An 11,974-nucleotide genomic window follows, 5' to 3' on the forward strand; every position below is an offset into this window, starting at 1 on the left:
TCGTTTTAAGTTAACGTTTGCAGTTTTTTAGAAAATAAAGAAAATAATTGTATGTATAATTGGTTGTGTGGAAGTAACATAAAGCCAAAATGTAATCGAGATTAATTACTTAATGAATTAATTGGTTGAATGTAAAGTTTGGCCTGCAATCAAAATGTGGTTGTTCGGTAGCCCTGATGTTGTAAGCAGGGAAATATAGCTACATATCATTAAAGCACATGTAGTATATTATTATATATTTGTTGTTTCTTTCATCACACCTTTATTGCATTAACACAAAGGAGATTATTATTTTTCTGAATTGCTCTGTTTACCTGCTGTATGTCTTGTTTCCATTGGAAGTTTTAGGAACATGGATGACATACTGTACTATTTAGACTGTGCCTTCATTTACGGGGTTATATTAAACATCTTCTATAAACAGAACTTATGCTTCGAGAGAAAACACAACAAAGAAAAATAAAAGGGTAGAAGAAAAAGGAGGCCCTGACCACAGCATGACAAACTAGGAAGATTCACCAAATTACAGTTCCACAGGCCTTGGAAAACACACATCCAAGTTTAATGTTACTGTAATGTTTAGGTGGTGGGTGTTTGAAGGATCGTGTCATTTTTTTCCTAGTAGGCCTATATAGAAAAATATTCAACCTTGATTATTATTATTTTTGTTTTTGTTGTTGTTAATATATACATTTCTCTGTGCACAGCCACAATACGAACTTTAAACTTATTTACTGAGTTGTAAAATGTGAGGAACACTTTGTAAATTTCAGGTTTTAAGATTTTAAAATGCAGCCCACTGAATATAATATCTATATATCTATGTATTTTAAACCGTAAGTATATGACTCACACCACATTCGGTCTCGGACATCTTTAGTTATAACTATAGCCCATTGTATTATCATTATTATCTGTGTAAAATTACAATGGTATTTTACTTGTAATTTCACCCTGTGGTTATGGAAACAATGTAAGTGACTGTCCCTCGATAGAAACACAGATGGATTAGCTGAATAAGGGGAGCCGTGTGTCCTGATCTGTCTGAGCTGGAGTGAATGCATGCTTTGCCTGTTATGATGGCTCTATTGATTTTGAGAATAGACGCAGTATGCGGTAGGAGGGATGGCAGACTGTATTTGAGAGCTGTGTATAATTACCTGTTTGCAGAGAGAAGGCAATTACAGTGTTCGGAGGCATAATTGCATGTTTATTGCGCAACATCTGTACTCATAATCACTGCATATAAAGCACAGCAGCGCAGCGCAGCTCGAGGAGAAGGCAGAGAAATCCTACTGCCTGTCAGAGGCAGAGAGCTACACATTGTGAAGTTACCTGTTGTGTATTTTCCTGTTACTCCTTTTATTATCTGCATGTATCCACCGTCTGTGCTGGGAAAGTGCTGCTGTTTGCAGCTTTCATAGCTATACTAACAGTCTATTTGCCATGCTGACTGACCATTAATGTCATGGCAGTTGTTACAATACATCAGTGGTTCTCAACCCTGGTCCTGGAAGATCCCCTACCCTGCTGGGTTTTGTTCCAACCAAGCTCTCAATTACTTAATTGAACCTTTAATTTAACTAACAATTTCCTAAATCAGAACCTTTTAATTATTTTATATACCAGGGGAGGTAAGTTAAGTATACAATTGTTTAAGGAACTTATTATCTTATTAAGGAACCAACTGTGTATCAGTTATACATTTTAAAAAGTAATATATATGCAAATTACTTCAATTAAGGGTTCAATAAAGTAATTGAGAGCTTGGTTGGAACAAAAGCCTGCACAGTAGGGATCCTCCAGAACCAGGGTTGAAAACCACTGCAATATATCACATTATTTTTACATACAATTACCCATTTATGGAAAAATCTAGGTTATGATTACAACAGTAGTCGCCCACCTGGGACTGAACTCCCAACCCTCCAAATCAGGAGTCCAGAGCCCTGACCACGACTCCACCCTGCTGCACCTATGGCATCCTCCCACACCACTCTGGATCCCACTGAAACAGCACCAACCACTGCAGCTGGTGCCACATGTATACAGTCTTTCTAGAATGTCCAGGAATCCAAAAGGAATCGGCAGTAAAAATGCCAGGATAGTGAATTCGCACGACCACAGTCGTGTATTACAGATTCGTTATGATGGAGTGTCCTTCATGCCAGACATATCCCAGAAATGAATCATGTAGGGACAGGAGCGGTGACTAAACAGACGAGTCCTCAACTCTAGGGTCAGGGTTAGGTGAGCCGAGTTACAACAGTGCTTATTTGCCATATCTAATGTCACGATCTCACTCGCATTGCTTATTTGCCCACTGCACTAGTGGCCGGGAGTATATATGTACTTCTCTTCAGTTACTTAGAAGATGTTTGGGGGTGCTCTGTCCCCTCCACCCCCACTCCCTCTTCTGTGAATATAATGAACCACAGCAATAGCATACAAGACTCAATAAAGACACATGCAAATTCTTCTTCTCTTTTTTCTCTTTAATTATTAAACAATAGAAAGAATCATCCACAGGGGCTCATAATTTGGCAGTTTTGAAACAAATGAACACTATGTAGACAATATTAAAACAGCACTATTTATTTAACTTTTATTTAAACAATAAGGGGGGAGAGGGGTAAAGAAAGAAAGGTTTCTGAGGTTTGCAGCTGGGAATGCATTTGAACTCTGCTGACACAAAGTCAATTCCTGTGATTTCTATTCAGACTTCCGTTTTAGGACTTATTCTTTGTGTTGCTGTATCATAAAGTTGCCATTTTTATTATCTGCTTTTATGCGGCTCCGTAAATTGTATACCTTAGCCTGCTGTACATGTTCTCAGTGATTCTGTGATGCCGTTTTTTCTCCCACCCCCCCATCCCCCAGTGCTCCACTTTTGTTATCCAACGTGCGCCAAATAATGTAACGATTAAATCTCCACCATACTCAGTATTGACCACTCACAAATCTTAACTGTATATATAAGAAGTGAGAGATTTAGACTTAATACAAATTTTATCATCTTCAGCAGCAGCTCCATTTGCTGGCAACGTTTTGCTGAGTACCGCAACCAAAACGAACCCGAGGTAGAAACAAATTCAGAGAATCCTGCAGAACAAGCAACTCAGCTGACAAAACAAGGGTGAAAAGAAACTTAAGAGACAGTGCAGGAGGTGCAAACCACTGTGTGTGTGTGTGTGTCTGTGTGTGCGTGTGACATATGGGATTCTGGTTTTATCCGGTGCACTTCTTGCTGGCTGGAGGTTGCAGTGCAGTTCTAGGTTGGCTGGGTGTCGTAAATAAAGGACACACTACTTGGGGTCGTAGGAGCTTGCGACATGATTTCTACCAGCGAAGCCCATTTTGTCGGGGTCCCCCTTCTGGAGGGGCATTGCTTCCGGGTTGGGGTTCTTGACTATACCCAGGAAGAGCGGCGTCTGCGTCTCATCGTCCATTATGGCAAAGAGGAAGGGCTGGTTGACGCTGAAGGTGGGGTTGGAGCGCGAGATGACGATCGAGGTGGTGGCCGACGCCTCCGCCCCCTCCTCGTTCAGCTCCATGGCGGCTTCGTGCTTCACGTTGGACACCATCATGGGGCCATCTCCAATCCGAGACAGATCAGGACCCAAGAACAGCTCACCCAACCCTGAGACAAGAGAGAGAGACAGGGAGCGGAACGGAGGCAAAGACGGGAGAGAAAAAAAGCAGCTGGCTTAGAAGTGCCTGTTTTGGAGGCCACATCTCCCTGGCTGGTGTGCTGAGTGCTTGTGAATGGAGGTAACCAATTCCAGACCAATGGATTTAAAAAGAGGACACCTAAGACAGAGAGCGAGTGTCAGACAGAGTCAGGAGGGTCTTTGCTGTACTGTCTTACCCATGCCTGTCAGGGCATTCTGGAGCTCCTCATTGTACTTCAGGTTGAGTTTGGGCAGCTTGACCTGCATGGTGCGTTCGCGGGGGAAGCGGCTATACAGCTCTGAAGCGTTGAGGTGGGCAGCGATGGTGGCGACATTGACATGCCCAGACATCGGGAGGATCACCAGCAGACTCATATTCCCCATGAATGGAAACCGAGCCACCTGGAGAGACGGGAAGAGAAAGGATAATTTATTACTGTGGATACAATGCTATACATTACCTCTTCACTGGCATGCCCTGGACTGATGCACTTCAGAAAGACAGCAAAGCTACACGTTTTGGTTGATGAAATACATAATTCAAAATGGCCAACACATCCTTCTGAGCAAAAATGCATCCCCTCTACATGGTGAAGAGTTGAGGTGACTTTGGTAAGCACTTTCACCTTGTGATCTTCACATAAAATCAAATAAACATCTATTTCTCAGTTGGAAAATTAAAAGCGTAGGGAAAGCAATGAGGAAAAAGCCATAGGTTTTTCAGCAGGTTGCACAAAGTATGCCCATTTGGGGCAGAGGGACTGACTCAGAAAATGGATAGACAGAGAGTGGAAACCTGACCTGGGCCTCCAGCTCATTGTGGATCAGCAGGCTGAGGGGATACTTGGGCCCCAGCATCATGTCGACGGGGACGGTGGTCTTGGAGTCAATATAGAAGAGGTCGTTGGAGGTGAAGCGTGGGTCGAAGCGAGCACGCCACATGCCTGCAACACGGGGCGGGTTTAATCAGGGCAGCTGAGCTCCACCTGACAGGGGCTACTTCCATCAAATCACCGGCATTTAATTAAAAATATATGGTGAATACACACACATGCATAGAAACCTGGTCATAATATCCACAGGTATGCCCAGTTTGTATACTGAAGGCATCAGCGGAACAAAAGACACAGCTCTACACAGTGAGAACAGTGATCTGCCAGCGTTATTCACAGCGCACATCTGCTCTTACCTTTGAAGTGCACGGCGTTGATCAGCATCAGCAGCATGTTGCCCGGCAGGCTGGTCAGGAACTTGGGAATCTGGCCCTTGGTGGCCTCCTTCACCCAGCTGTTGACCTCCTCGATGCTGGTCAGGGGGGTGGGCTCCGAGCCGTACAGACGCAATGACTCCTCCTCAAACGCCTTTTTGACTTGGAACCCTGAGGAGAGCCGAGGTCCTCACTGGTCATATGGGCAGCGTTGATTGCACGGGCTCAGGTGCCGCTCAGTTTAGGCCTGATTAGTTTGTGAGCGTCACACCTCTGAGTCACAACCGCTGGAGTCTGCGTCTTAGTGATGATCAGTGGGTTCAGGTGGAACCCAGGTCATTACCTGACTTGTTTACAGTGTTTACAAATGACACCCCAGCCCTATGTGACAGCTGAATACAATATTTTAAATGAGTGTTTAGTTTAATAAAAAATGTAATATCAGTTGGACTTATGAGTACTGCAGTCTTATTTTCTCCTACTGTGTTGATGATGAAGTGTGCTTTGGAGTTACATGGTTGTCATTGCCTGACCTGCCAGTCTTTCAGCTACCGCCCGGCTGCCCTACTCACCTGGGCGCAGGTAGATGCGTGTGGCCACCTGCAGTGCACTCTGGGTGATGTCATGGAGGAGGCTCTTCATGACACTGTGATAGCAAGGCAGCGCGTCCACATGCAGAGCCTTCAACAGCAGAGTCTCTGTCTCATTTGCGGCCCCTGGGGGAAAAAGCACACAGTAGAATTAGCACTAAAGTAAGCAGAAGCTAGAAGAAAATCCAATTGTATTTTCTATTCAGTCTTATAAAGGCAAAATACCACCTCAAAGTGCATTATCAAGAGGACAAAGCTATTGTAGAGAAAATTGCTTGCAGGTAATTGAGTTTGTGCAGAGAATTAAGGTTGACTGGTATTGGAACTGAATTGCTTTTTTATTTATAATGATTCCAATCACATGAAATGTTTTCTCTTAAGGCTTTGTGTTAATGTTTACAAGCAGCTCACTCTGACTCGGTCTGCTGAGTTTTGTGCAGCTTAACTGTTTAAAATCGCATGAATGTGTTTTAAGTAGCAGAAAGATTAAAACAAACTAAAGAAAACTGAAGGTAAATCCCTTGCACTGAAAGTTTTCAAAACGCTGATTTAGAGCTTCACAACTCAATTTTGTTGTTTTAGTTTGATGCATATTTTAGTGTTTGATGGATACAGGCCTTGTGTTTACACCCTGCCCTCCCCTGTCTTACCCAGTGCCAGCTGGGACAGCCCCAAAGCCACGCTGAGCGGAGACACCATCACGTTGGGCTGTTCTGGGCTGGCCTGCACGTGCTGGAGGAGCTCCAGGCCAAACTTCATTATGGCCACCCCTAACTCCCTCTTGGCCTCGGCGCCCAGCTCATCGCCCTGACATTCACCCTGCTGGTCCTCTTCTGATGAAGTATCCTGGGTAGTGGGTGGCGTCCCATGGAAAACCTCCAGAAGGTCATGAGTGGGGTCCGGAATGACCCTAGGAGTGGTGGGTACTTCTGTAGCCTCCTGATTGTGGAAGAGGGAGAGAGATTCAGAGGAAAAGGAACCAAAGAAATGGTGTTTTTATCTGTGTGTGTTTGTATCCCACAGTTACTGTATTGCAGAAGGTTTGGTGCAATGTGTGCATATACTATAGCAGTGTTGTGTGCCCACGGTTATTGTCTGTCACTGGGTGGTATCCTGTCCTATGTAGTTGTGTCATTGTGTGGACCCTGGTGTCTCCGGTGTATTCCTCACTGGCAGTATGGGGATGCTGGTTATCAGAGGGATGAGTGAGATGTGCATGGGAGGCTCAGTTCCTTCTTCTAGGGAGGTAGAGGCTTCGTCCTGAAAAGATAAAAGGGAGGAGAAGATATCAGTGCACTTATTTGCGATTCCAGTTTCTGCTTTATTTTTACCTGAAGGGATGGTGGAGTAGTTTAACAGAAAGAATGACAGAAAATCCTTCAGTCTGAATTAATATATCGAGACCTAGTGTCTCTGCTTCTTGTTTATGAAAAGATCGAAGAAGAGAAGTGGTTGACTTTGTAAATGTAAGCGTGTATTGTGTGTGGAGGGTATGTCTCAGTGGTGCTTGTGTGTGTGTGTGTGTGTGTGTGTGTGTGTGCGTGTGCGTGTGTGTGCATGTGTTTGGTTGGGTTAATCAATAAATAATTAAGGTTCTTACTGTCAGTCCTTGTCTGCACAGACAGAGCAGGAGAAATGCAAGCAGGTGGATATCCATGACCCTTCAGTCAGCCTGCAAAAGAGTCAATAGTCTGCATTAGTTCTGTCTCAGCGAGCAAGTACTTTGATCCTGTAAAAATACAGCATTATCCATCCACACATATTGCTCCAGATGTTTGAGCAAGTTGCCTGCAGATTGGCTGTAGTTCACACACTGTATTCTACCAAACCGTGGCTCTGTGCAAGCCTAGACATTGTGAAAGTGAATTAAGTGGCCTATGTAAGTAGAATTGTAATAACTAATCTGGAGATTTACACAGTGACAACATTTTACGGACACTTTGGCCATGTACATTTTGTTTAGAACCTCAATACCTCACAATACAAACACAACCTGCCCTTTCTTGAGCAAACTCTGCTTTCTCCATTTCCTAACAGTGCTGTATTGAGCAGTACTGGCCTCCACACTACGTTAGCAGCAATGGCGAAAGTGAAAAGGTCAGTAAGTGTCCTTTTTTAACATGGTTGTGAAATACACCAAGATAAGCCTGAAGACATCTGCTTTATTGAGTGATAGTTGGAGTGTTCAGCAGGGGGTAGAAATGACTAACCAAATTAATCAGTGTAAAACCAAGGCAGTGTTTTCTGCTTATGGCCCTTCATTTTTATATGATTTTATTTTATTAAAATATGCTGCAGTACAGATTCTCACAAAACAGAAATCCAATAGGTATCCTGAACTAGTGATCTAGATAAATAATGAAGCAGGCAACATCATCAAAAAACTGTTCAGATCAACTTGCTTGTTTAGCCCTAATCTCACCGAGCATTGCCCCGGGTAACACTTGAGATTTGAGCAAGTCAAGGTAGAAGAAAAGAGAGAAAGGAGGAGGAGGGGAGAAGGGGGAGAGGGGCCCCTAGACAGTTGCTAATAGATTCAAAGTGAAAACCTCCAGCTTGTTGAATCTGTAGAGAGTTTGACTGCTGTTCAGATGTTGTGGAAGTATAACAGAGGGCAGCGTTTGATAGAAGAAGATAAAATATCAGTTTCTTACCTATATATTTATTTGTGTGTTTCTGTTCTCCTTTGCCCTCCAGCAGCTTACTTTAATACCGCGCTTCCCTCCTCTCGTCTTTCTCTCCTCTTCTTCAAGTCTCGCTTCAGGTCCTCTCTTTTAAAGCTGTCCCTGGTGATGGCAGAATTCCAGAAGGGGGGAGGGGGGTCAGCTCGTGTGAAAGAAGGTAACAATTCACTCCCAAAAGACACCTTGTCCTGTCCCGATTCTGCTCGGGTCAAGACACATTGCTCAATTAAAACGAAGATTGAGCAATATCCTGTTGTGAGCGACATGACTGGGCTGCGCTGTTCTACACAGGTTTGTCAACACAGTACCCCCTGCACAACCTGGCAGTCACAGGTTGCACGTTGTCGTTTGTTTGTCCACCCTATCTTGTTCCCAGGCAATTGCTTTCTTTTCTTCTCTCACTTAATTAGCAGCTATTAATCACACAGCACATTTCACAGGTTCTAATGCTAAGAGCTAAGAAGGCCTCAAAAGAGGAAGAAGATCGGTCGGATTCAATGGACACATGTACCATTATTATGCCACCAAAACCAATCAAGTTCTTTGGCCGGATGACTTGATCTTAGTCCTCTGACTGCAAATATGTTTTGCTCACAATAAAAACAAAGTACATACAAATATTGTGACCACTGTGACACTCTTCATACAATCCCAATTGAGTGGCCATCTTGAAATCTAGGTTAGGGAACCATTTGTGTCTGCTTTACAACACAAGACATGTAGCATAAAGGTTTAGTCCACAGGCATCAAAACAATACAGGAAATCCAACAGGAGGGATGCGGTGTTGAACACATCATTCCTGTTAAAGACATTGTACATTGTACAAGCATCTTGTGGACCTCTTCGTCACCCCAGTCTCGTGGTAGACTGTTTGCCATGACATGCTCAGGAGCGGCCTGCCCTCTCTGGGTGGGGCTGTTCGACGCTGACATACAGAGGGGGTGCACCTGTTGTTACCTAGGATAGAAAAACTGGCGGGTTTGTCCAGAGTACGGCCTCAACTCAGTTTGGTAAGTAACTGGCAGCACTGATGGGTTTATGGTGAATCCGTTTGCAGGACGGGGAGCCAAACAAACAGAAGAGGACTCACAGGATGAGCTGGATTACACACTGGAGCGTACCACACAAGATAGGGGGGTTAGGAGCTCGATATTATGCACAGCCTGATGGAATGAATGGGAATAGCAGGCAACTGTTCACTCTGTGAAAGAGACGAGGCTTGAACAGAAATGTGTGGGACTGACCCGGGGCAAAAGAAACACCAATCATGAATACCAGTGAACTGCTACAGAGTGTAGTTCTGTCCCATTTACTTCAAGGATTAATTGTCGAAACCTCTCAGCTGTGTAAACAAGGCATAGGTAATATGAAAAGCACAGCTTTGAGCTGCTCAGGCCAGTGAAAATGAGTTTGCACGTCAGTAGTCAAGCCTCCTTCAGTTCCACACTAAGGGGGCTGTCGATTCAAACATTTCACTTCTTAGGAGCACAAAAACAGCCCTTTTCTAAGGATGGAGAGAGTTTTCATGACTCAAGAGAGAGATGTGCAACTCATATATATTTTATCTTTGTTTAGTTTTTGTTCATATTAAATCCAAAGGCGCTATACTAAATACAAATTGATTGATGTATATATATACGAATTTTAGGTTTTCATTTTCACAGTTGCAGGAATTGTTTTCATTTTAGGTGTAGATGTTTTATTTATTTATATTTGAAAGCACTAAATATGGTCTATTGTCAACTCCACCAAGGTTGGTAATCCAAAAGCCCAGAAATAAAACAATGAAGTAAAATGCTTCAAATCCACACAGTATCCTCAAGTCTCTGCCCTGGCATTTAATCATTTTTATAGAGGAACTGACCCACTAACATTAAGCTGCCTGGTTTCTGTGGGAGAACATGTAAAATGCCTCATGTTCTTCTCATAAATCCTCTGCCTCCAATGGGCCTAAATGACACTTGGACTGCTGTTTATTTGTCTTTGCTATTAATTAACATGCCTACCTTTTAAAAAAAAAAACAGTCTGCCACAGTTTATATGTTTTAAGCGGCTGCATCAGATATTGCTTTGTAGTTTAAGTTTTTACAATCTTATAAGGGGATACACCCCTCACATCTGTTAAATGAACCATCTATAGATGTTTTTTTATTTTGAGATTCTCAGATAAGTCTTTTTGTCAACACTCAAACAGGAGATCTAATCAAAACAGAGTTTACCATTTTATCTTTTCCCTACTTCATTGTTGTATAACACCCCAGGAAGAGCATTTTGTGGAGGAAGTGTTTTTTGCCTACTGACAATGACCCTAAAACACACAGCCAGATTAAATTAAAATCAAACAAATCAGAAAGAAACACTTCTAGGTGGACAGCAGAACAAAAAAAAAAGAGCACCACAGTAATATGCCCTGAAAAATAACTATGACTGAATTGATAAATATACAGATACTATAATGAAGTTTTGACATAACATGCTAAGTGTCTGGAACTGTCAGAACTAACAAGGTGTATTTTGATCAAACATATACAGCAAAAGACGGCAACATGTCTTTCTTTGAAGCTCGATGCATTTTAAAATGACTAAAAAGTGTTCCCTTTCTTTCTTAGTTGCATTTCACTAATCTCAGTGGTCCCATAATATCTACACCTTTCCACCACTCCTCCATCAAGACTCCGTGCTCATTAATTTCCCAATTTGACTCATTTGAGGATTGATCGAAATGGCTTACAAAGTCTCGTCTTTGCACAGCCAGTGCCAATTAGGTGAGACGTCTAGTGTCTCGAGCAGCTGAATATTATGTTTGTGCAAGTGAAATGGAAATAAAAAGCAGCCTTAAAGCAAATGACATGCCCTGACAGTGATGGTTAGTTAATTCTGGTTTTGAAAGCTCAGTTTGATCATTCAAATGAGCATTAGAGATCAAAGCAGTAGATTCAGATGGTCTAGTTCCATTTCAGAACATCAAGAACAGGGTTTCATTTTCTCCTATAAATCACACCATGCCTCCCTCAATCAATGCTTTCTTAGACAGACACAATCACTTCAGAAAGTTCTCTGCAATCCGAAGGACAGCCAATCCATCTCACAACTTAAATTACAAACCTGCAAACTCTAGGTTATTAAAGCCTCGAGGTGTAAGGCATCAGCTCTGACGTAGCATCACTAACCTAACCTGTTGTAACCGTCTTCATCTCTCACTGCAGGTATTTACAAGATCAGGAACTCTGTGAGGTTGAAACCCTCTTATTTCAACAGCTAGTCTTATTCAGCGCTCGACAGGGCTCTGATGGACTTTCAGTGCACTCCACAAAATGAGACCTCTTTAAAAACAAGTCAATGAAAATACTTTAAGAAAAAAAAGAAGAGTTTTGAAAAAATCTAACAAAAGAAGCAAAAAATAAATAAATAGTGGCGTTTACCTTGTTGAATTGTTGGGAGATCCAGCTATCCAGCCTAAAATTGGAAGACAGAAAAGGGCAAATGTGCAGCAGGAGAGATTTCCTGTCCTCAATATTGGCAGTTTCTCAGCAGTCGTTAATGTGCAACTTCCATTGATCTGCGCTCCTATAAATCACTACTTTTCTGGAAATGTCAATATTGAGACAGAGGATTTATGATGAAACATTAACCCGCAGTCTGAGCAATATTAAAAAGCACCAATAGTGGGATGTTCTCCGAGCTTTGCATTGCAGCCGCAAGAAAGACTATTTGCATGTACGTGAATGTGATTCTTTTTGTAGTTTTCTTTGGATCAGTATTCATTGGGTGAATAATTTTAAGCATACTAAACTATGACATCATCATTATTATTATATTTC

General features: G+C 42.5%; 1 protein-coding gene across 1 annotated transcript; it reads right to left on the reverse strand.

The window, feature by feature from the left end:
• Nucleotides 1-2,474: 2,474 nt before the first annotated feature.
• Nucleotides 2,475-11,723, reverse strand: LOC136718109 (alpha-2-antiplasmin). The gene is made up of 10 exons (XM_066695740.1): nt 11,576-11,723; nt 8,123-8,254; nt 7,069-7,140; nt 6,639-6,728; nt 6,119-6,407; nt 5,451-5,594; nt 4,861-5,049; nt 4,473-4,615; nt 3,869-4,073; nt 2,475-3,640 (listed from the first exon to the last, which is right to left on the reverse strand). Exons 3-10 carry the CDS (start codon nt 7,123-7,125, stop codon nt 3,306-3,308), a joined length of 1,452 nt encoding a protein of 483 aa, XP_066551837.1. The 5' UTR covers nt 7,126-7,140; nt 8,123-8,254; nt 11,576-11,723; the 3' UTR covers nt 2,475-3,305.
• Between the last annotated feature and the right edge of the window lie 251 nt (nt 11,724-11,974).

Source organism: Amia ocellicauda, chromosome 22 (genome assembly GCF_036373705.1).
Source record: "Amia ocellicauda isolate fAmiCal2 chromosome 22, fAmiCal2.hap1, whole genome shotgun sequence".
Lineage (NCBI taxonomy): Eukaryota > Metazoa > Chordata > Actinopteri > Amiiformes > Amiidae > Amia > Amia ocellicauda.